The 25735-nt window shown below is 43.6% G+C and overlaps 1 protein-coding gene and 1 pseudogene across 1 annotated transcript in view; one reads left to right on the forward strand and one right to left on the reverse strand.

Moving 5' to 3' along the window:
- The window catches only part of LOC110568017 (uncharacterized), a 38757-nt gene extending 13241 nt beyond the window's left edge, over positions 1 to 25516 (forward strand). The window contains exons 3-8 of the mRNA XM_064378497.1: positions 1659 to 1804; positions 6267 to 6362; positions 19801 to 19936; positions 22345 to 22451; positions 22792 to 22847; positions 25253 to 25516. Coding sequence (XP_064234567.1) covers positions 1738 to 1804; positions 6267 to 6362; positions 19801 to 19936; positions 22345 to 22451; positions 22792 to 22847; positions 25253 to 25516 — 726 coding nt within the window. The 5' untranslated portion in view covers positions 1659 to 1737. The remainder of the gene's footprint in view (positions 1 to 1658; positions 1805 to 6266; positions 6363 to 19800; positions 19937 to 22344; positions 22452 to 22791; positions 22848 to 25252) is intronic.
- Positions 15592 to 19158, reverse strand: LOC135275906 (translationally-controlled tumor protein-like; annotated as a pseudogene).
- Positions 25517 to 25735: the final 219 nt, after the last annotated feature.

Raw genomic sequence — 25735 nt, forward strand, 5'->3', positions numbered from 1 at the left:
GCATTTTGCCACAGTCTTAAATTTATTTTAAATATGTAGCCTGCAATTTTAGTTGCTTTTATTCAGAGCATCAGTCAGGGTACCCAGTCTGCTCAAGCTGGAAATAAGATGTTGTCCATGCAAGTTAAAAGTGATTCTTGGCTGGGCAAGGTGGCTCATGCCTAATCCCAACATTTTGGGAGGCCGAGGCAGGTGGATCATGAGGTCAGGAGTTCAATACCAGCCTGGCCAACATGGTGAAACAGGAGAATTGCTTGAACCCAGGAGGCGGAGGTTGCAGTGAGCCGAGATTGTGCCATTGCTCTCCAGCCTGGGCAACAGGGTGAGACTCTGTCTAAAAACAAAACAAAACAAAAATCCTTAGCAGTTCCTTAAAGGTAGCCCTCTTGCTAATCTGGAGACTGCTGAGGAATTCTATCTTGGGTAGCATGGTCCTTGCCATGGCAGTACTGGTGCCAAAGGAGTGACGGTGCAAACCTCTGATTAGGAGCTTTAGAACCCAATCAAGAGCCTGTTTAGCACAGACTGATGTTAACATAGGCACTGACGTGCCACATTGGCTCCTCTGTCCGAAACATGCTTGCGGAATCCAATCCAGCACTCAAACCAGGCACCTCTCATTAAAGAGGCCTTGGGCACCAGCTCTGTAGTTAAGATTGCAAGTGCCTTTTTAATCTCTGCCGAACTATAATTTGAAATCCTATATCTGACCATGTCATTACCTCAAAAAACCTGGAATTCTCCAAACTGCACCAAAGCCTCTTCTAGGCTTAAATTCTGAACTGAAGGGATCCTCAGGTTGTGGTGGCTCTAATTGCTAAAAGGTGGCCTGTTCACGACATTCTCATGATTTACATTTTAAAATACTCTCTCCTTTCATTAGGTGGGGATTTAACTGTCATTGGTATCCATTGTTACCACAGGAAGTGACCTTGCTGTGGGCCCTCTGCACAGGAAACTGTGGGCTGGCCCCAGGGCTCATGTGTTGACTCCAATCCAGATGCTTCCATATGAGGAGCTCCTAGCTGCTGAATCTGCACAGTCCAGTTCTCAGTGGACCTCCAACTCCTAATCATATTTAGGGCTATGGCCGGGTGAGGTGGCTCACACCTGTAATCCCAGCACTTTGGGAGTCTGAGGTGGGTGAATCACCTGAGTTTAGGAGTTTGAGACCATCCTGGCCAACATGGTGAAACCCATCTCTACTAAAATTACAAAAATTAGCTGGTCATGGTGGCAGGCACCTATAATCCCAGCTACTCAGGAGGCTGAGGCAGGAGAATCACTTGAACCCAGGAGGCGGAGGTTGCAGTGAGCCAAGATCATACCATTGCACTCCGGCCTGGTGGACAAGAGTGAGACTGAGTCTTAAAAAAAAAATTAGGACTATGAATGACAGATAATTTAACTATTATAATTTGCATTTAGTTATTAGAAGATTGGCATAGGTACACCTCTCTACTAAAAATAACACAATCAGACCAGGCGCAGTGGCTCATGCCTGTCATCTGAGCTGACGTGGCCTATTATTAATTAATTATTCTGATTATTTCTTTATTATTTTATGACTAGGTATATTATTTCATCAGATGAAAACCTTAAAGCCAAGTCTGAGGAGGTAGAGCTAACTGAACAATGTGCTCTCTTCCCTTCCCCAGCGAGCTGTACCTTGATGGCAACTACTTGGAATGTTCCAGAGCATTGGCTCTTCTCAGGCCCATAGCAGACTACGCGGAGATGCAGGGGAAAGACCAGCCGGCCCCAGCCTCACCAGACGCTGGAAATCCCCCTCCGCAGCTCCAAGGTAAGTGCTGGGGAACTTGACACTACAATCCTGTTGGGGCCACCTAAAAGGAGGACGCTTTGCTCTCTGATTAAAAGTGACCTTCTCAGTGGTCAAGTCTGATTCTTCTTCTTGAATATGTGTGGGACACAAAATAATGGCTCCCAAAGATTCTTTGCCCTAATCTTCAGAACCTGTGAATATGTCACCTCACATGGCAAAAGCGACTCTGCCCGTAAGTTAAGGATGAAATAGGAAGATCACCTTGGATCATCCTCATGGGACCAGCGTAATCACGAGGATCTTTCTAGGAGGGAGGTAGGACAGTCTGAGGAGATGTGACCATGGAAGCAGAGGTTGGAGTGACGTGAGGTAGGGGCCAGGAGCCAGGGAATGTAGGCAGCCTCTACAAGGTGGAAAAGGCAAGCAAAGTAATTTTCCTCGAGGCCTTTAAAGGAATACAGCTCTGTTGACACCTTGACTTTCACCTTTAAGACCTATTTCAGAGTTCAGACCTCCAGCACTATAAGATCTGAAACTTGTATTGTTTTAAGGCACTAAGTGTGTGGTCATTTGCAACAGCCGCAAGAAAAAGCTACTAGTGTGTTAATCAGATTCTTTAGGTTAAAAGTGAAAGCAACCCAAACAGAATTAAAGATGAGTATGGGTTTATTGGCTCACATAACTGGGACATCCATGGGTACAGCTGTCTTCAGAGATGACCGAATTCAGGGGCTCAAACCACCTCATTAGGATACTCAGAATTTGCTGCTCTTGACTCTACTTCCCTTCCAAGGGTTGGCCTTCCTTCCTCCAGCTGCAGCCAGGCTTTCTCCAAGCAGGAAAAGACAGCCGATGTGCCTGCCGACAGTCCCAGGGCTGTATCATCATGACTATCATCAACCAGAAAGTAAAGGCTTCTTTCCTCCAATGACTATGTGTCAGATCCCAGAGGAAGATTCTGATTGGCCCTCTTTGGGTCACATACCTACCTCTTGGCCCAATCTCAGGTCAGGGTGAGCTGTGATTGGCCAGGATGCATCCCTGGAGGGTAGAGCACTGTGCCCAGCAGCCCTGCCAGCACCACCGGATTTGTGAGTGGTTTTGCCAGCACCACTGGATTTGCAGCGGGGAATTGGCAGTCCCCCAAAGAGTAGACAGATGGGAGGACAAATGCAGGACAGACCAGAACAACAGCGGCTTACTCCCTTGTAAATGATTTTTCATAGCTGACATTTAACTTCAGCTGACAGCCACATATTGGGCAGTGGGGTTGGGAGTAGATGGGAGGAGAGAGGCTAAATCTGGCAACCCTATTCCATTCCCATCACTTGTGAACAAGATTTCTCAGCACTTCAACTATAACAATGAAAAATGGAAATAGAATTGATGCTAAACTCTGCCTCATGCTAGCAGTAATATTCAATGGATACATGAATTAATTATAAAAACAAATAGGGGCCGGGCGCGGTGGCTCAAGCCTGTAATCCCAGCACTTTGGGAGGCCGAGACGGGTGGATCACGAGGTCAAGAGATCGAGACCGTCCTGGTCAACATGGTGAAACCCCGTCTCTACTAATACAAAAAATTAGCTGGGCATGGTGGCGCGTGCCTGTAATCCCAGCTACTCAGGAGGCTGAGGCAGGAGAATTGCCTGAACCCAGGAGGCGGAGGTTGCGGTGAGCCGAGATCGCGCCATTGCACTCCAGCCTGGGTAACGAGCGAAACTCCGCCTCAAAAAAAAAAAAAAAAAAAACAAAAACAAAAAAAAAACAAATAGGCCAGGTATGGTGGCTCACACTTGTAATCCCAGCACTTTGGGAGGCTAAGGTGGGCAGAACACGAGGTCAGGAGATCAAGACCATCGTGGCCAACATGGTGAAACCCCCTCTCTACTAAAAATACAAAATCTAGCTGGGCGTTGTGGCGCACCGGTAATCTCAGCTACTTGGGAGGCTGAGGTGTGAGAAATTGCTTGAACCCCGGGAGGCGGAGGTTGCAGTGAGCCAAGATTGCGCCACTGCACTCAGCCTGGGTGACAGAGTGAGACTCTATTTCAAAATAAAATAAAATGTAAATAAAACAGCACCATCCATCTCACAGAGCAATGTATTCAGAATTTATTTTTGTATGTAATTAGGATCAATTACATACTTCTAAAAATTGATGAATAACTGGAGAAGAAACTTTTAGTACTTTAGAGTCTTATAATTCTAATTTTTTTTTGGTTTTTTGAGACAGGGTCTCACTCTGTCACCCAGGCTGGCGTGCAGTGGTGTGATCTTTGCTCACCACAACCTCCGCCTCCCAGGTTTGAGCAATTCTCCTACCTCAGCCTTCCAAGTAGCCAAGGCACAGGTCACTACCATGCCTGGCTAATTTTTGTATTTTTAGTAGAGATAGGGTTTGCTGGCTGGGCTGGTCTCGAACTCCTGGACTGGCAGCAATCCCCCTCAGCTTCCCAAAATGCTGGGATTACAGGTATGAGCCACTGCACCCAGCCTGATCCCAAGACATTTTTAAATTTGAGTATTTGTACATGTAGCATTTTTATTACAGAGAAGTATTACAGGATTAGCTATAAAATAGGTTTTAATACCAGATTTTACAGAATAAATAGAATGAAAATAAAGGTAAAACACAAGGAAAGGGAATAATAATGTCAATTGCTCAAGAAGAGTTTGCTCATGTTTTCTGTTGTTGCAGTGTTCTGGTGAGTGAGGGCGAGTATCAGATGGTTTGGTTTAGATTCCATTTGATCCACTAAAGGGAATGATATAACAGATTTTATGTTTAAATGTTACTATTTGCCATATTCTAAAAATCTCTTTTGAAAATTCAAAAGTGATAATGAAAAACTCAAGATACCAACCTAAAAATGTGCAAGATGGTACATAAACTTTTTAATACTCCTCTTGGATGTTATACGAGCAAAAATGTTTGAGACCACTGCTCTGTGAGGCTAAATGTTTGATCTCCTATTCTGTGAGCTACTCCCAGGCCTCTTGGTAACTCTTCCTTCTGGTCAGAGTCAGGCACAGTGGCTTTCAGTTGATGACAACCAAGGGGCCCAAATGCCTTAGGACCCAGTGACAAGTTTGTTTTCTTCATCTTAATTACTTGTTATAGTGTATAAATACAATTTTATTTGTTTTTTTTTTCTTTATTTGTTTGTTTGAGACAGAGTCTCATTTTGTCACCCAAGCTGGAGTGCAGTGGGGCAATCTCAGCTTACTGCAACCTCCACCTCCCAGGTTCAAGTGATTCTCCTGCCTCAGCCTCCCAAGTAGCTGGGATTATAGGCATGCGCCATCACGCCTGGCTAATTGTTATGTTTTTTAGTGGAGACAGACTTTTGCCCTATTGGGCTGGCTGGTCTTGAACTCGTGACCTCAAGTGATCCACCCATCTCAGCCTCCCAAAGTGCTGGGATTACAGGCTTAAGCCACCGTGCTCAGCCTAAAATACTTTTTAATACAAGATTTAGCAGAATAAGTAGAATTGAAATCTAAGCACAATGTCCATTTTTACATTATTCCCTTTTCTTCTTGTGGGCAGGAAAGGGTGAGGGTGGGCAGGAAAGGGTGAGGGTGGGCAGGAAAGGGTGAGGGTGGGCAGGGAGGCCTGTTGGGTGACCATTGTCCTCTAGGAGAGAGCTGTCTACCCAGGTGAGATGAAGGCATTAGCAGGGAAGGCAGTGAGAAGCAGTCAGACTCTGCATTATCCCGCTTCCTAATGGATTGGATGTAGGTACAAGGGAAAGGAAGAGTCTAGAATGACTCCAGAGTGATATATTATAATATGTTGCTTTAAACATGCCAACAAAGTGTTCCTCCCTGCTACATTCTTACTAATTCCAGGGCTTTGGAGTCACTTTTAAAGATGGCAGCTTTGGAATGTAAAGAAGAAGTAATGCAAGGCTGGCAGGATGGTTCCTGGGCTCTAACGGGTTGCATGTTCACCCTGAGACTTTAAGGAAAGAGACACAAAAGCCACAGGACCGAGCTGGCTGTGGTGGCTCACACCTGTAATCCTGGCACTTTGGGAGGCCAAGGCAGGCAGATCGCTTGAGGTCAGGAGTTTAAGACCAGCCTGGCCAACATGGCGAAAGCCCGTCTCTACTAAAAATACAAAAACTTACCCAGGTGGAGTAGTGCACACCTGTAATCCCAGCTACTCGGGAGGCTGAGGTGAGATCACTTGAAACCGGAAGGCAGAGGTTGCAGTGAGCAGAGATGGCGCCATTGCACTCCGGCCTGGGCGATGAGCGAGACTTCATCTCAAAAAAAACAAAACCACGGGACTGAACTGAAGTGAATGCGATCTTGACAAGAGGTCAGATCATTCTCTTTAGTGAGAAATATCTCTGGGTAAAGTGAACATAAAATAAAGTCCACAACCAGTATCAAGATGTGTCAGAAACCCATTCATTTGACTTTGAACAGGCTGCTTTTTTAAAAAATCTTTTTTTTTTCCCAACCAGCCAAACAGAGAGGAAGTTCAACTATGAACCAGATTACAAAATCGTCTGAAGCTGTAACAGTGAAAACTCCTTCAGGGAAGAAAAAGAATAACAAAGGTATTTTTGTTGTCGTTTCAACTATTCCTTCCACTTCCCTCATCTTCTAAGTCACTTCCTCCTTTCAGGAGCTGTGTGTTCCACTACTAAGTAGTTGCACCAAACAGAGAAAAATGCAAGTGGAGAAAAAAGGACACTCAGTGTCTTGTGACTTTCATGTAAACCAAACACGAAATGGCTTTGCCACAGCCATTAGAGGAATTCATCCTTGACATGTTCAACATTCCCAAAAAAAGAAATAGTAATGGGGCCTCGGCTGGCTTGGGAGTAATCTCTGCAATGAACAGCCTGTGGGATCTGATCAGTTCAGCTCACAGACTTCCATCCTGACTGTTACTTAGAATCAGTAACTGTGTAATCCAGAAGGACTTTTAAGAAATCAACAACTCTATAACCTCTGAACTGGGTTAGACTAAATAAGAAGCTAAGTATTAAAGATGGCAGCTACGTGGTAGGGACCCAGATTCTATTCCTGACACTTCCACTCACGCCTGGCTCTCAGAATCCTCTTCTGCAAAATGAGAACTTTTCACTCACAGGATCCTAAATTCCACCCCAGCTTTACCATTTTGAAATTCTAAAGAGACGATGTAAAATTTTCACCACGTGGTCGTGAACACAGTCTTTGGGAAACTGCTTGTGGAGGCTAATATAAATTTGTGTTGTTCTATTTTAGTCCATTTCATGTTTTTCTCTACCATGAGTTTGGGGGAGGGCAACTGGCCCTTGTAATGAAGCTTGTCACCCTTTGGCTTTCTCTTCTTCAATATTAATCTTTTTTTCTGTGGTCTTTTTCTGTCCTGGAAATTATCCTTATAACTCCTCCGTGAAATCCCATTGAATTAGCAAATTACAAATTCTTATGATCTAGAATGTCAAGTGAAACTATAAAGTAATAAAATTGATCAGACTGTCTCTGTTATCTGATATTAATATAGCCTTTCCACTGGGCAGAGCTAGATCTTTGGAAAGTCTACTAAAAGGAAAAAAAAGAACCAGGCGAGGTTATCATTTGTTTTTGACAGTGTCTTAGTCAGCTTGGGCTGCTAGAATAGAATACAGCAAAGTGAGTGTCTTAAATAGCAAACATTTATTCCCCACCGTTCTGGAGGCTGAGAAGTCCAAGATCAAGGCACTGGAAGATTCGGTGTCTGGGGAGGGCTGCTTCATAGAGGGCCCTTCTTTTTCAGTGGGAAGAAGACTAGATAGCTTCCTGCGGTCTCTTTTCTAAAACTACTGTGAACCCAGGAAATCTGAGACAGATTTCAGTTAATTTAGAAAGTTTATTTTGCCAAGGTTGAGGACGCACCCGAGGCACAGCCTCAGGACGTCGTGGCGACATGTGCCCACGGAGGTCGGGCACAGCTTGGTTTTATACATTTAGGTAGACGTGAGACATCAATTAATATATTCAGTCTGGAAAGGCGGGACAGCTTAAAGCAAAGACTGGAAGACTCAAAGCAGGGAGGGACCTTCCAGGTCACAGATAGGGAATACACAAACTGTTACATTCTTTTGGGTTTCTGCTTAACCTTTCCAAAGGAGGCAAATCAGATAAGCATCTATTTCAGTGAGCACAGAAGTGACTTTGGATAGAATGAGAGGCATGTTTGCGCTAATCAGTTTCCAGTTTGAGTTTTCCTTAGTGATTTTGGGGGCCAAGATATTTTCCTTTCAGAATACAAATCGCATTCATGGGAGTTCCACACTTATGACTAATTATCTCCCAAAGGCCTACACTTCCTGATTCCATCACATTGGGGTTTAGGGTTTCAGCATATTAATTTTAGGGTGACACAAACATCCAGTCCATAACATAGTTACCGTTTGGGAATATTTTCAGCCAAAAATTCTTCCACGGGAGTGAGTTGGGATTCCTGTGAAGATAAGAATAATCAGCATCTCAGGACAGGTGGCCCTGTGCTGGGCTAGATGACCTTAGAGGGGAGAGGAACGCTGGGTCGCCAATCCTAACTTGGCATCTCAGCATCTTTTACCATAAAGTGGTAAAAGAACAAAGGAGCGTCCAACTGCATCTCACAGTGCAGCTAACTCAGCATTGCAGAAAACCACTGGGTCAAGATCTGTTTGGGAGTTTCAGACCCTCTGAAGGCTGAGGACAGGCCCTGACCACTCTTATTTCTTGAGCCTTCCTAATTTTAAAAACAAAAATTAATCAATGGCAAAGAAGGTTAAAATAGACTGCATACTATTTGGAGACTTTACATTTAATGAGACAACTCTCCTAACACACAAACAAATCCCAGCGAATGCCTGCATAACATCATTAGGCAACAGTACCAGAAGCTGACTATGGGGACCTTTGTAAATGTGACTCTTCCTGTGTGCCACACCCCCAGTGTAGCCCTGGCAGGTGTTACCACCTCCTTCATCCCTATGTAGCCCTTGCCGATGTTAAACCCCCTTAGAAGGTGGATAGTTTGAGAGAAAAGTTTTTTTTAAAAAAAAAAAAAGAGCAATACAACTACTCATCATTCAGCTTTTTTTTTTTTTTTTTTTTTTTTTGGAGACGGAGTTTCGCTCTTGTTACCCAGGCTGGAGTGCAATGGTGCGATCTCGGCTCACCACAGTCTCCGCCTCCTGGGTTCAAGCAATTCTCCTGCCTCAGCCTCCTGAGTAGGTGGGATTACAGGCACACACAACCATGCCCAGCTAATTTTTTTTTTTTGTATTTTTAGTAGAGACGGGATTTCACCGTGTTGACCAGAATGGTCTCGATCTGTTGACCTCGTGATCCACCCGCCTCGGCCTCCCAAAGTGCTGGGATTACAGGCATGAGCCACCGCGCCCGGCCCCTTCAGCTTTATAAATAACATCGTTGTTGAGACCCAAGTTATAATCCCGTTCAGCTACTAAAACTTGGTACAAAGCTTCCAGGCTTGCTTCTTTTGATCTTCGTGAGCCATGTGAACTCTCCCACCAACCCCTCGGGGAGTCAGGTGTCTTACAGTTTTCCAGGAAAGAGGTTAGGGGCCTTGGAGAACTGCAGGTCACCTGTGATCATTCTTTCAGTACACATTGTTGGAATAAAATTTCCTCGGAGCCCATTCTAGGCTGGTGTGTGAAGAAGGATATAGTGATGAATATCCCTAGTTCCTGCCCCAAGGACGTACCTTCTGGTCACTGCAGCTGCCTCAACAGAGAATGGTTCTCAAGTGGGGCACAAACACCTTGGAACCACTCCTTGAAGGCAAGAAGGACTTACTTCTGTTTGGGTTCCCAAAATAAAGTACCACACACTGGGTGCCAAACACAACAGAAACCCACTATCTCAACCAAGTGCAGTGGCTCACACCTGTAATCTCAACACTTTGGGAGGCCAAGGCAGGCTGATCACTTGAGGTCAGGAGTTCGAGACCAGCCTGGCCAACATGGTGAAACCCTGTCTCTACTAAAAATACAAAAAATTAGCTGGGCATGGTGGCACACACCTGTAGTCCCAGTTACTCGGGAGGCTGAGGTAGGAGAATTGCTTGAACTCAGGAGGCGGAGGTTGCGGTGAGCCGAGATCACGCCATTGCGCTCCAGCCTGGGTAACAAGAGCAAAATTCGGTCTCAAAAAAAAAAAAAAAAAAAAAAAAAAAAAACTACCAGCAAAGTCCACATACAAGGGACATGTCTTAATATAATAAAAGCCATCTATGACAAACCCACAGCCAACATAATACTGAATGGGGAAAAGTTGAAAGCATTCTCTCTGAGAACTGGCACAGTTCTCACCATTCCTCTTCAATATAGTACTGGAAGTCCTAGCCAGAGCAATCAGACAAGAGAAAGAAATAAAGGTCATCCAAATTGGTAAAGAGGAAGTCAAACAAACTGTCCATGTTGCTGATGATATGATTGTTTACCTAGAAACCCTAAAGACTCCTCCAGAAATCGCCTACAACTGATGAAAGAATTCAGCAAAGTTTCCAGATACAAGATTAATGTACACAAATCAGTAGTTCTTCTATACAACAGTGACCAAGCTGAGAATCAAATCAAGAACTCAGCCCCCTTTACAATGGCTTCAAAAAATAAAATATTTAGGAATATACCTAACCAAGGAGGCAAAAGACATCTACAAGGAAAGCTACAAAACACTGTTAAAGAAAGCACAGATGACACGAACAAATGGAAACACAGCCCATATTCATGGATGGGTAGAATCAACATTGTGAAAATGACTACTGCCAAAAGCAATCTACAAATTCAATGCAATTCCCATCAAAATACCACCATCATTCTTCATAGAATTAGAAAAAACAATTATAAAATTCATATGGAACCAAAAAAGAGTCTGCATAGCCAAAGCAAGACTAAGCAAAAAGAACAAATCTGGAGGCATCACATTACCTGATTTCTTTTCTGTTTTCTTTTCTTTTTTTTTTTTTTAAGATGGAGTCTGGCTCTGTCACCCAGGCTGGAGTACAGTAGCGTGATCTCAGCTCACTGCAACCTCCACCTCCTGGGTTCAAGCAATTCTCCTGCCTTGGCTTCCCAGGTAGCTGGAACTACAGGTCTCCACCACCATGCCTGGCTAATGTTTGTATTTTAGTGGAGACAGCGTTTCTCCATGTTGGCCAGGCTAGTCTCAAATTCCTGATCTCAGGTGATCCGCTCGCCTCGACCTCCCAAAGTGCTGGGATTACAGGTGTAAGCCACAGTGCCCAGACTGATTTCAAACTATACTATAAGGCCGTAGTTACCAAAACAGCATTATACTGGTAGAAAAATAGACACATAGACCAATGGAACAGAATAGAGAATCCAGAAATAAACCCAAATACTTAGAGCCAACTGATCTTCAACAAAGCAAACAAAAATGTAAAAGTGAGGAAAGGACACCCTTTTCAACAAATGATGCTGGGATCATTGGCTAGTCACATGTAGAAGAATGAAACTGGATCCTTATCTCTCACCTTATACAAAAATCAACTCAAGATGGATTAAGGACTCAAATCGAAGACCTGAAACTGTAACAATTCTAGAAGATAACATTGGGAAAACCCTTCTAGACATTGGCTTAGGGAAGGACTTCATGACCAAGAACCCAAAAATAAAGAGAAATAGCTGGGACTTAATTAAACTAAAGAGCTTTTGCATGGCAAAAGGAATAGTCAGCAGAGTAAGCAGACAACCCACAGAGTGGGAGAAAATTTTCACAGTCTAGACATCTGACAAAGGACTAATATCCAGAATCTACAGCGAATTCAAAGAAATCAACAAGAACAAAACAAATAATCCCATCAAAAAGTAGGCTAAGGACATGAATGGACAATTCTCAAAAGAAGATATACAAATGGCCAACAAACATATGAAAAAATGCTCAACATCAGTAATGATCAGGGAAATGCAAAGCAAAACCACAATGCGGTACCAACTTACTCCTGCAAGAATGGCCATAATCAAAAAATCAAAATACAGTAGATGTTGGCACGGATGCAGTGAACAGGGAACACTTCTACACTGCTGGTGGAAATGGAAACTAGTACAATCACTATGGAAAACAGCGTGGAGGTTCCTTAAATAACTAAAAGTAGAACTACCATTTGATCCAGCAATCCCACTACTGGATATCTACTCAGAGGAAAGTAAGTCATTATACGAAAAAGATGCTTGCACGTGCATGTTTATGGCAGCAAAATTCGCAATTGCAAAAACATAGAACCAACCCAAATGCTCATCAATCAATGGGCAGATAAAGAAACCGTGGTGCGTATATACGATGAGATACTACTCAGCTATAAAAAAGGATGAATTAACGGCATTCACAGCAACCTGGATGAGACTGGAGACTATTATTCTAAGCGAAGTAACTCAGGAATGGAAAACCAAACGTCGTATGTTCTCACTCATAAGTGGCAGCTAAGCTATAAGGATGCAAAGGCATACAAATGGCACAATGGGCCAGGTGTGGTGGTTCAAGCCTGTAATCCCAACACTTTGGGAGGCCAAGGCGGGTGGATCACCTGAGGTCGGGAGTTTGAGAGCAGCCTGACCAACATGGAGAAATCCCATCTCTACTAAAAATACAAAAAATTAGCTGGGCATTGTGGCACATGCCTGTAATCCCAGCTACTCGGAAGGCTGAGGCAGGAAAATCGCTTGAACACAGGAGGTGGAGGCTGCGGTGAGCCGAGATCCCGCCATTGCACTCCAGCCTGGGCAACAAGAGTGAAACTCCATCTCAAAAAAAAAAAAAAAGACTACAAATAGGGTTCAATGTATACAGATCAGGTGATGGGTACAGCAAAATTTCACAAATCACCACTAAAGAACTTATTCATGTAACCAAATACCACCTATCCCAAATAACCTATGGAAATAAAAAAAGGAAAGACTTAGGTGGGGAAGGACTTAAATGAGGAAGAAGGGCCTTAATGCAAGCCAGGAGCCTGCAGGTTTAGGTAGAACCAGAGGACGTGGGTAGGGCGGCCCTTAGCAAGAGGGGAGGGTCATAGTAAGGAAGAATTTGCATGTCAGGTGGAGAGTTTGTACTTGACCCAGTAGACACTGGGAGCCATTGAAGTCTTTTGTTTCCCAAGGAACTCTTTGCCTCAAATCCTTTTGTTCTAATATTATACTTATTTTATAGCTTCCTTTCAGGGCAGACTAGTGTCATGCTTTCCAGAGTTTACAAAGCAAATTAAAAAATAGCTTCCCACATTGGACAGTTGTTTTTGCCATCATAGAGTGTTTGAAGGGTGAGTTTGGTCTTTGGAAGAAGAGTTCTATGTGTTTCAAAGTAAAGGTTCAGATCGAGCTGATCTACATCAGCCTCCTGGGTGACAAGGCCAGATGGTTTCCATTTGGCTCTAATTGGAAACAGTCAAACGATTTCCATGCCAGCCTCTTTGTGAACAAGAGGCTTTTGGCCTGCAGCTTGGAAAGTTGTCCCCATGATGCCATTGAGGCAAAATCCCCATTTGGAAATCTGATGCCCATTATTATTCCTCTCATTTGGAGTGATAAGAACATTTGGAGCAATCATTACAAGAACTTGACAGTTTTACATTGAGCAACCATTCATAAGTTGATGAAGGAAGCAAAATATCTTCTTTCTATGCTTGCAGGAGTTAAAGATTTTTGTCCAAATCAGTCTGGACTCAGTGCATCCCTGACGATGAAGAGTTATTAGAACAGGGGTTCTCAAATTTGAGCAGCCTCAGAGATACCCAGCCGGCTTGTTAAAACACAGATTGCTGGGCGCCACCCCCCAGATTCCTGAGTGACTAGGTCTGAGTAAGGCTGGAGAGTGTGCATTTCTATCCAGTTCCTGGGGTGCTGATGCTGCTGGTCCAAGGGTCACACTTTGAGAACCACTGTTTTGGGCTTGAAAAAATCAGATTGTCTGCTCTTGATTTATTTTGCACAATGAAGAAAATCAGAGAGCAGATTGAGGCTCCTAGATGGCTCTTCTCTGCTCTGAAAACCACAGAACAGAGAAAACCCAGTCCCATTTCTGTTCTGGTTTCTCTGTCTTCTTCTCTACTCAGTGGGGCTACCTCTGAGCCCCATGGCTCTCTGTACTGCGGGGATACAGGAACTAGGAATCGTGGGCCTGGAAGTTGATTGGTGTTCAAGTGGGTGATGTCTGGCTCGGTCTATGCCTAGTCACAAACCTGTGAGGTCCATGAATAGACAGAAGATAGCTGACGACTGGAAGTCACTGTAATGTCGCCAGGAATAGCCAACCTCAGTTTAGATGGTTTCTCTGAGCCCCATTCAGCCAGTGCTGCCTTGTTGCCTCAGGTCCCAAAAGTTTTTGAAAGACCCAGTGAGGACTTGGGGGTATCCTGTCACCTGTGCCTGTTCTACTCCCAGCCCAAGCCCCACAGACAGCCTCCAGGGCTGTTTCAATTTTGGAGGATTTAGGACAGGGAGAGCTGGTGAGTGACTTAGGCATGTACACGGGGCAAAAGTCCAACCATACAGTGGCATGTCCACAAACTTGCGACTGATCAGAACTTTGCTACAGTATCATGCCATCCAAGTGGCAAATGCACTTCCCCAAATAGGGTATTGTTGCTTATATCATAGCCACAGTCCTCAGAAGTATCAGTGGCATTAAGGAATGCAAAGACCAAGTTCAAAAGTCAAGATGTAATCTTCAACACAGCTTTATTAGTTCCAAAACAGGAAATTGCCGGTTATAATCCTGAAATTATTTTATCTGGGGCTTCATCCTGGGGTGACAGCTAAACAATGGAAACCTTTATAGAAAGGTCCCAAGGCCCAAGGTGTGAATCATCAAGCTCTAGTTACATTTTGCCTTTTTAAGACCTATAATCACGCAAACAGGGTTTATGTTCTGGTTTCTAAAACTAGGACTTATACAGGAAATTACACACGTTCCTTATCGATGGAAAGAAGCTATTTTTAACAAGTTAAACAAAATAATTCAACCACAAGGAGAAGGTCCTACCAGGGCCTGGCATCCACAGATGAACATTTGAGTAGTCGTTAAGCAGAACAATCTGATGCCCCCAGAATGTAGGATGCTCACCTGTTCTGTGGTCCCAGAAGAGGCCAGCGAGTGAAGGATATAGAGAGCCTCTTTGGGGGATGCTGGTTCCATGAAAATTTACACTTGACCTTTGGGTACTGGCCCATTTAGAAAACAAAGCTCTTGTTGGAAGGAATGAGAAGAGGTTTGTCAGCTGTGTAAGAGAGAAGGTTCCAGGCAGAGGGACTGCATGAGAAAAGGCTCAGAAGAGGAAGGTGCATGGCGTCACATCTGGAGGTGTGACGTTTGCCACAGAGCGGTCACTGGGAAAGTGGCTGGAAATGTGACTAAAAAGGCCAATAGACCCACATGACGGAAGGCCATGAATGCTGAGTTTAGGAGTTAGATTTTCTCCTGTGTGCAAAGGGGGAGCCGTGTTGGTTTTGAAGCAGGATGGTAGCATCGTGAGAGCTGGGTTTTTGAAAAGTATCTTGGGCAGTTTTGCAGAATATGCTTTAGAGAGAGTACTAGCTAGAGGATGGGAGACTAGTTACAAGGCTTTTGTTTTAGTTTAAATGCATTTTATTTTTAGACAACCTACATGACACATTTTTTTCTTTAAAAAAAAAAAAAACAAAAAACGAGGCCTCCACTCCTCCTAAATCACAGTCGAAATAAATGAAGGGCCCATTTATCTTAAGACCTGGTGTTTTGTGGATGCCAAGCAGCAGCCATTTATGATGATAGGTGATAGATTCAAAGTAATTGCCAAATCTGTTAATATTTTCCCATTTCTAAACCATAGTTAAAGAAAATCACATACATCCTCGTGGTAGTTGAGTTGAGCAACCATGCCATCTGGATTCATGTTTTCATCAAAAAATAACTGGTAGTTTTTTAAATTAGCAGGGATTTTTAAATTGCTTGATTTGCTCTGCAGCCCTGACATAAAAAGTTTTACTCTTTCTGATCTCTCTTCTTCATATTCACCTTTCACTGATTTCATGTCATCTTTAAAGTACTTCTTTTTTTGTTTGTTTTCTTCTCGAGATAGGGTCTCACTCTGTGGACCAGGCTGGAGTGCAGTGATGTGATCATGGCTCACTGCAACCTTGACCTCCCGGGCTCAAGGAATCCACCCACCTCAGCCTCTCAAGTAGCTGGGACCACAGGTGTGATCACCATAGCCAGCTTTTTTTTTTTTTTTTTACAGACTGGGTCTCTTTATGTTGCTCATGCTGGTCTCAAACTCATAGGCTTAAGCGATCCTCTCACCTCAGCCTCCCAAAGTGCTGGGGTGACAGGCATGAACCACTGCACCCTGCTGAGGTACTTGTAGGCTTCCTTTGCAAAGCTGGTTTCCTGAAAGTGATGGCTCATGACAATATCAACACCAGTGATGACCATGCTTTGGGTACCTTTGCCCTCCGGGCCTTCAGAGAAGGCATTTCCACCAATGAGGCTGTTCCTCTCTGTCCTGTTGTTTATCTTCCCTTCCACCATCAGGCACAGTCTGTCCACGATCTCCCAGATCTCATCAACGTCAGAGGGCTTCTCATCGTGTCTGACGAGGTCCACTGAAGGCGTGGTGCTGGGAGTCAAGGATGAGAGGGGAGCAGTAGGAAAAGCGGGAAGGTTTTACACTGGTTCAGGCAAGAGAAGATAAAGTGAGGCTACAGTGATAGAAAGACGGAGTCTCAGTACGTTTAGAAGGGAGAGAATTGACAGGGCCTAGTAGCCAGTTCAAAGAGGTGGTGAGAAAGATTCCGAAGTCCAGGACAACTGGGGAAGCTTGGCAATTGGCCAAAGAGAAAATGAGAGGAAGCAGAAGGCTGGGTGGGTCCATCCTGGATCTGTGGAGTGGCTTCCAGGGAAGGCATGCCATTGTCCTCCTGACCCAGGGAGACAGTGATAGAAGGGAGGACACCTTGCACATGAACATTCTTCACCAGGTGGCTCCCAGTCCAGTGTTTCGGTGACTTATGAAATCCAGAGATGATGCTGGTAAGCGAGGTAGTAAAACTGTGTACCACATGTCTCAACCACCGCTATTTCACAATGCTTCCCAGCCATCCTCACAGTTCTTCTAAGAGATGGGTATTATAATCTCTATTTTGCCAGAGGAAACTAGGGTTCAGGGAAGTCAAGGGATTTTCCAAGGAGTCTCATAGCGTTTTCCAGAGGGAGGTTTTAAACCTGGAGATTCCATGTCTCACTACACCACCCTGCCTCTTGGGCACAACCAGGCATAGCTGTGCCACTGCTGAGTTCTCCCAGACAGAGGGGGTAAATTAAAATGGTCATTGTTGGTGAGCTTGTTTTTGTTTCAAAGTAAAGAAATGTAAGATTAGGTAAAAATGGGTTGCAGGTGAATACAGCTTGAGTGTATCAAGTGTTACCAGGGCCTGAGCACATACCCACCCTTACTCCAAGGAATTTGTTTTTAACCTAGAGGAAAGAATTCAGTTTTGCTGGCACTTGGTGAAAGTCCTGGAGCACGCACTTCCTGTCATGAGCAGTGCCGGCCTTCCTGTTGTCCAACAGGGCCTCCGTAACTCATTCGAGGTCTAGATTCTGGAGAGTGGTTTAGACTAGCATTTTCCAAACTGGTTATTTTCATGAGCAGAGATGACATTGTGACCTGTCTTAACAGCTGGAGGAAGATTTTGATTGTTTTTTTTTTTTTCGTAGGAGTGCAATTATACCAGGCCAATCACAGGCCTGGAACTCCCTTCCTCTACAAGGACACACGTTTGTGCCACGCTGGCTAAGTTAGGGATGTAGATGGCTAAGACCGTGTCTTTCCTTGCAAAGCTGAGCAGCTTTTGGCCTTTGGCCTTGGCTCCATTGGCCACCGCTGCTTTCTGTCATGCCAGAAGGGGACAAAAAGAAATGGATGTCACATGTGATCAGTATCCACACCGTTCATCATTCCAGGCCGTCAACTTACGTTTTCAAAGGCGTTTTTATTTGTGAAGAGATTTTACAAATAGAAAAAGCGTATTTCATTCTGTTCACAAGTGGTCTCAAGGCATTATTAGCAACACTGTACTTGGAAAAGCACTGAACAGTGAGATAAAGTTTCCATAACACGACTGCACTTTATACTCTATTAGTCATTGATTCATTGATTCATTCAACAAACATTTATGAAATACCTACCGTGTGCTAGATACTGTTCCAGTGTGAATAATGTAGCACTGTTATTCATGACAGCTGTTGTCTGCTCTCATTCCCATGCCTAGGATATAAGGACAAATAAGATTTAGGCGAGTTAGGCTTCCCCCTAATAAAACCAAAGGATGGGCCGGTGTTCATCCTCCAACTGTGTTCTGAAGAAAAATAAATCCTGCCTATTTCTTTCCCTTTTTTTTTTGAGACAGAGTCTTGCTCTGTCACCTAGACTGTGCACTGGCGTGATTGCACCATTTGCCTCTGGGTTCAAGCTATTCTCCTGCCTCAGTCTCCCAAGTAGCTGGGACTACAGACTCCCAAGTAGCCATAACACCCAGATAATTTTTGTATTTTTAGTAGAAGTGGGTTTTACCATGTTGGCCAGGCTGGTCTCGAACTCCTGACCTCAAGTCATCTGCTCACTTCGGCCTCCCAAAGTGCTGGGATTACAGGTGTGAGCCACCACACCCGGCCAACCCTGTCTATTTCATCCAACAATCCGGCAGATTAGATTCATGTCTAAAGAAACCAACCAAATCCTTTTTTTAAAAGCATACTTTCTACTCTTTTTCCCCAACTGGCAACCTCGGAAGGCCTGATGTCCACATTTATCTCCTTTTCCTGAAAAGTAAGTTTTCCCTCCAGGCTTGAAAACTTAACGCTTGATTCTCCTTGACGCTGCTCTCTTCCTTGCTCTAACCATGCTAGTTAACATTCACTTAATGTCAGCTTTATAAGGCCAAGGATTTTTGTCTCTTTTGTTCTCTGCTGGACCTCTGGCACCTACACCACTGCCTGACACATAACAGGAGCTTGAAAATATTTGGTAAATGCTGAAGGAATTCAAGTCTTGTCTAGCCCCAGGGTTAGGCTCTCAAGTCAGCATGGTGGACAAAATTAGTGTAGAGTTAAATGATTCTTTAAAATTCCACAAACTACCCACACATTATAATATCTAGGCATATTATCTCTATGTCCCCACACAGTTTCTTCCCCAGTTTTGGAACAGATCACTTGGTCTTTCTTCAGCTGGGTCCAGATGAAGCAGTTGGTTAGTGTTTAGGGGGTGCATATAACTTTAAACACTTGTAGGCCCCCAGAAAAGATTTGAATTTGGGACTGCAGATTCCGACTTCCCATCTCATACTTACTGAGCGGATGAGCCCGCATTATGCCCATGATTATCTCTCTTCCATCCATCCCCTCTGTATTTTTCTTTGCCAACCTCCTAAACTTGAACTGACATAAATTAAATGTGGACCTGATGCTGTTCCCCAGGATTGACAATAGACTCTTTACAACAGCTGTGTAGACTGACAAGCGTGAACCAACCCCAGAATCTGACCCCAGTCATGAATTCTACAAAGGCAGGATGGTCCTTTCTCCTTCAGATTTTCTCTTTTAGAGCTCAAAAAGGTAACAGCTTTTCAGGCTCCTTTAAAGGGCTGAATTCCTTCATAAAAACTATCATTTCCCCTAGATCAGTGGGCAGCTCATTCATCTTCCTTCAGGAAATTTCTAGAGACATCAGTTTTCCTCTTCAAAGTAAAGGCAACAATCTAAATCCTAGATGGAATTTCCTTTCATGCAGAGTAATTTTGGGCTTCTTGTTCTAAAGAAGGAAGGATGTACTGAGTATAAAACAAGAACTTAAAAAAAGTATATATACAGTATTTCCTTGACTATATTGCAAAATGCATCTACTCACAGAAGTCCAGTAAAGTACAATCTAAAAGAATAAAGTCAGCTTAGCTGGTGATAAACAGGGGAACTATTGCCTAAAAATAATAAAATGCTCTGATTTTCTTATAGGAATCAAGAAGAAAATTGAAGGTCTGATGGAAGCTGGTCCTTGGTTAGTGAAGTTGCATTTGGCAGATAATGGCATAGGTGGAAAAGGAAAGGAAGGAGAAAATGGTTTGTTGGAATTCATTCAAACTTTAACACGGTAAGTAGCAAGTTAAGAGGCTTTATTTGTTCACCTTCCAAAACTAAGTGCTTGAATTAAATCGTGGGAATAATTATTTAACTGTAGCTTTTAAGCAGTTTCCAGTGAGGTTTTTCAGCTCTGAGAGTCAGGCAGTGACCCAACTTGGTCTTGGTACCTGACGTGGCAAGTACTTGGTACTTGGTACCCAAGTTCAAGCAATTCCACTGCATCAGCCTCCCAAGTAGCTGGGATTACAGGCATAAGCCACCACGCCCAGCTAATTTCTTTTCTTTTCTTTTCTTTTTTAATGGCAGAGACTTGTTCTGTTGCCCAGGCTGGAGTGCAGAGGCATCACCTTGGCTCACTGCATCTCTGCCTTCTGGGTTCAAGTGATTCTCCTGTCTCAGCCTCCTGAGTACCTGGGATTATAGGTGCCCACCACCATGCCCAGGTTAAATCACTTATCTTTACCTAAATTTCCTCATTTGTAAAAATGGGGATAATAATAGTGTCTAACACAAGAGACTGTTGCAGGGTTAAATGAGATCATGTATGTAGGGTGCTAAGCACCTGCCTACAAATTAGAAAAAGAGTCCCTCTGCACAGATGAATTAAGAAGGCACCACCTCTGGCCAGTGAATCAGAGGAAGTTCCCCTTCCAGATCCATGCTTTGGGGCCCAGCATTTGGCAAGCAGAAGAACTCTGCTAGATTTCAGCCCCACTTATCCTCTTGGAAGGCCCCTTTGTGCAGGGCACAAGCACTTAACCATGTGGGTGGCCCTGGCCACAGCTGGCGTGTAATGAATGCTGCATCAGACCTTAGCTCACGTGAGGCTGCAGGGTGTAGTGGTGAACTCCGCGGCCTCTGGAGTCGACCTAGATGTAGATTGTTGAGTTATGAAGTTTGTCCTCCTCACTTCCTGCCCTCCTTCTGTGGACCCTCTGTTCTGCCATGAAGCCTCCCTGTTGTCCACTCATTTTGTTTGAAGACACTGCACACAACCAGGTACTTCAGGAAGCCAAGGCTTGTCAAATCCTGACTAGGCAGACTGTTTCCTCAAGAGCAAGACCTTTGAGAGAGAGAGTCTGACAGCACCATTCAGCTCCGGCCTTGCATTCCAGCTGCTGAATCGGTGGAAAATATATACAATGAGCAAGAAAGTAGCCTCCTATTCAGTGTGGACCCTAACTGAAATTTCATACCTGCAGCCCCTGGTAAGGGCTTGAAATCGTTTTCTTGATAGTCAAATAACTTCTTTCAGAGCTGAGGCCGTGTGTTAAATTTCTCTTAATCCCTGCAGTGCTAGGTACATTACATGCTTGTAATAAGTATGCACTAAATATACCGTCGTCGGCATTGCATTTGCAAAATGCTTTTACAGAAACTGCTTCATTCTGTTTTCACTACAACCTTATGAAAGGCAGAACAGCCTTTTTCAGGCCAGTTTTGCAGATGAGGGAGGTAAGGGCACGTAGCCTGCTATGATCACATGACTTGACGCATGATTTGGCAAGGGGTTGAAGCTGACCAGGAGTCCAGGCCTTTGCCCAGATTTCTTATCCACTCATGATGCCAGAGAGTCCCAAAGACCAGTCGGCAGTCCAGTGCAAGGCCTGCACTTGAAGAAATTTCCTGTGTGGCATATGCCTTAATTCCAGTTACTTGGGAGGCTGAGACAAAAGAATTGCTTGAACCTGGGAGATGGAGGTTGCAGTGAGCCAGGATTATGCCACTGCACTCCAGCCTGCATGACACAGCGAGACCGTGTCTCAAAAAAAAAAAAAAAACAAAACTTCAATAGTCCTCAAAGAAATTACAGCATAACAACAGTACAGTTTACTTTTCATAAAACTGAAGTTATTTAATTTAAAGAGCTATCTTCTATTTTCAGACTATGCCCTTCCTGATTTGATGTAAAAATATTTGTTTATAGTGTTGACAGTTGTCATTTCTTGACATACTAAAATTTGCCAAACTTTTGTCTGTCCCTCTAAACTTCTGGACATTCGCTGGTATATGTGAAATCTAAACTAGGAAGTCGTGCATCACATCATACCATATCTTTTGAATAAATAAACGAATGAAGGATGTAAAGCAACCAAAAATCCTTATTCTATCAACTTACCTAGAAGAAGTATCCAAATTGGAGAAATTCAATTGGTAAAAAATTGGTTTCAGCATGTCTTTGGCCTCACACTGGGCGGGTTCGGGGTTGGGGGAGGGGTTTAGAAAGAGCTCATTCTCCAAAGTAACTGGATTGAGGTTCTTTAAATAATGCTTAACATGATGCGTGTGTGTGTGTGTGTGTGTGTGTGTGTATGTTTATATGTGTGTGTGTGTGTGTGTGTGTGTATGTTTATATGTGTGTGTGTGTGTGTGTATGTTTATATGTGTGTGTGTGTGTGTGTGATTTTCTTTCAACAGCCTGATCAAATACTCTGCCCACTTGAGGGAAATTGACCTTGGAAACAATGTCTTAGGAGAAATGGCTGCTGCTGACATACTTGAAGCGCTGAGCGCCAGAAAGACAGGTAGAGTGTTTTCAGGTTATGTGTTTCCCCTCCGCCTGCCCATAGCTACTCACTCCTAAACGCTGTACTACTCACAACTTGCCCCGCTTTTTTCATTTAAGTAACTGGCCCAAACTATGTAATGACTAGGAACACTGTGACAGGCCAGCCATCATTCTGTCAATTTTCCCAATGATTTGCACAGAGTTCAAGAATTTCTAGGATGTCATATGTAGCCTTCGATCTAAGTAATGCATGTTTTTAAAGTGAAATTTTCTCTATTGCATTTTTTCTCTCTTGCTCCTCTCATCCTTGCCTGTTCTCCAAGAAATGCTTCTCCCACTCTCCACTCTCCCCTCAGCCCAACCTGCCGAGAGGTCTCCAGATATCAATTGCAAAACTCAAGTCACAGCCCCCGTAAGATTATGATGTGCTTTCTGGATCATCGAAGGATGATTAATTGTGATTGGCATAGGGAGAGCAGTAAGTCTTTTATGATTCTGCAATCCTTTGAAAAGGAGAGCATCACATGTGGAAGGAGTTGGTTCCTGTGGCCACTCCTGCCCTCTCCATCGCCAGCATGCATGACAAGAATTAATGATGGCTGCTCACCCTGCTGATGCAGAGGAGGCAAAGAAATGTCATTTTAGATGAAGCTCCATGGAAGATTTCATAAACAGATTTGAAAATGCAAATTCAACCTTAAGAAAAGTAGAAAGAACTCGGGCCGGGTGCGGTGGCTCACGCCTGTAATCCCAGCGCTTTGGGAGGCCAAGGCAGGCGGAGCACAAGTTCAGGAGTTTGAGACCAGCCTGGCCAATATGGTGAAACCCCATCTCTACTTAAAAAATACAAAAAAACTTAGCCATGCTTGGTGGCGCATGCCTGTAATCCCAGCTATTCGAGAGGCTGAGGCAGGAAAATTGCTTGAACCTGGGAGGCGGACATTGCAGTGAGCTGAGGTCCCACTACTACACTCCAGCCTGGGCAACAGAACAAGACTCAGTCTCAAAAAAAAAAAAAAACAAAGAAAAAGAAAAAGAACTCTTGGTGTGTTACTGGGCAGGTCAAGTGGAAAGAATTAAGTAGTTCAAGCCTTGGTCTTTACCATTTCCTCAGAATGGTCTTAGAGACATGGCAAAATCATAGATCGCATTTTTCTTTTAATGCTCTAGAGTTTTAGAGAGAAGAATTATAATGACATTACTGTCCATTGTATTGACATGTTTAAAACTTAAACAGCTACATTTTTAAACAGCCAATCAAGTGGTTCCATGATGTTTAAATTATCCCTTTATTTTAGAGAAACAGAACATGGAATACTTTGTATTCCATTAACGTTGAATTCAAATTCAGTAGAGTTACTCTGTTAAATTTAGTTCAAATATAACTTTAAGCTTGATAAACTGAAGGCAGGTTAATGCTTTCATTTTGTTTTTTCCGGCACCACAGTAACTTTTTCATTATACACTGAGGGAGAAGATGTTACAACACCGCAGGCGGTCTCGTGACCATGACCATAGTGAGTGCTAATGACAATCAGTCTCAGATGACTGGAGGGATGATTATTATCTCTCAGTACGTATTGGAGCTGGAAAACATCATGCTTTGCTTAGTAAATGTTTTAATTTGCATAAATGAGAAGATAATTATGAAATACCCACCTGAAAGTACAAATACTCATTTAGAAGGCATTAAAAAGTAATTTTCAAGTATAGTAATATATATTATGAGTAGCCTTAATGCATCCTCTCTTGAGCTGAAATAATTATGGGTGTTTCTGATGGAACACTTCAATTGGATTGTTAGTTTGAACACCAAGAAGATTCCTTGAAACAGGATTAACTGGTTGGGTTCTATAGGAAAAATGTCTTCCCATTTAGCCCTAATGGCATCATTTTAAACATTAAAAGCAATTAGTGATATTAGTGATTATAGAACTAATGTTCTTCAGTTTATTGTTTCTCAACGTTTGCAAGTTAACAAGCTAATTTCTAAATCTAATTCTAATTCGTTCATGAAATCCAAATTAACAGCCTGAGGTCACTTATTTGCCTAGCAAGGAGATCTTAATAACCTGCCTTTAATGATGGAATAGGCCCAATGAAATCTTCCTCAGAAGTATTAGCAACCTCATTTCATTTAAAAAAAAAAAAAAAAAAAAAAAAAAAAAGCACAATAACAAGCTGTTATCCTGTCTTACTTCTTTTTCACTAATAAGAAAACAGAGTACTTAAGGAACATTTCATTTATTCATTCTTTACTTAGTTTTTTCAATATATGTTTGTTAAATGTCTACCATGTACCAGGCCCTGTTCTAAACTCTGCTGAGGGGAGTCATGAATTCCTGCCTTCATGAGGTGTATATATGATTGTATATCCAATGGGGATCATCCTTAGAGGAAAACTAAGGCAAATCAGGGAGGGGGGTGGTGGTAAAGTGTGTGTCAGGGCGTGGGGGTTGCCATCTTAGGGTAGCTAGGAAAGGCATTGCTGAGAAGGGACACTTGAGTAAGGATCTGAAGGAGTAGGGGGAGCAGGCTGTGTGAATATCTGCCATGAGCATTCTGGCTAGAAGGAAGAGCGAGTGCCAAGTCCCTGAGGTAGGAGCCTCCGGATGTGTCCAGTGAAGCAGCCAGCATGGCTGAATGGAGTGAGCTAGAATGGGAGAGTCAGAGGACAAGCAATCTGAGGTGCGAGCATGCCGGGCAGAAGGCCTTCTAGACCCTCGGGATGACTTTCCGGTATAACTCTGTTGAGATGCAAAAGCTTTTGAGAATGATAAGCCTAGGTGTGACCTGATGTAACGCACATTTTAACAGGATTGCTCCAGCTCTATGCTAAAAATCGACTATAGGGGAGGCAAGGGCAGAACGAGGGTTCTAGTTAGGCAGTTTTCTCTGGAAAAACTAGACAGGGCCTTTCAGCAGACCCCGAACACCCGGCAAGGTGGAAAATGGGGGCAAGGGGAGAAGCTGCAAAGAGGAAAATTTAGGAAAATTGTAGACACTGAGCAGTTGAAACTCAGTCCTTACCACCACCCCAGCCTTGCCTGCCCTGCTTCCAGAAGGCTGACAGTTATGTAGAGGATCGGGGTCTTCCTTGAGAAATTGAATAGCCCGAGAAAAAGAAACTCTAGATGCTGACAGTTGGCCATCCGCTCACCATTCGAAGAAGCCTCGCAGGTCAGCAAGCCCTGAGCATGCACGAGCGCCGCCCATCAGCCTTTGAATGTCTTATGCTTCATTGGGAACAGATACCTGAGAACCTCCAGACACTTGAGGCAAGTCTCCAACATGAGAGAC

Source organism: Aotus nancymaae, unplaced genomic scaffold, assembly GCF_030222135.1.
Source record: "Aotus nancymaae isolate 86718 unplaced genomic scaffold, 86718_ANA_hifiasm-v0.15.2.pri h1tg000019l, whole genome shotgun sequence".
NCBI lineage: Eukaryota > Metazoa > Chordata > Mammalia > Primates > Aotidae > Aotus > Aotus nancymaae.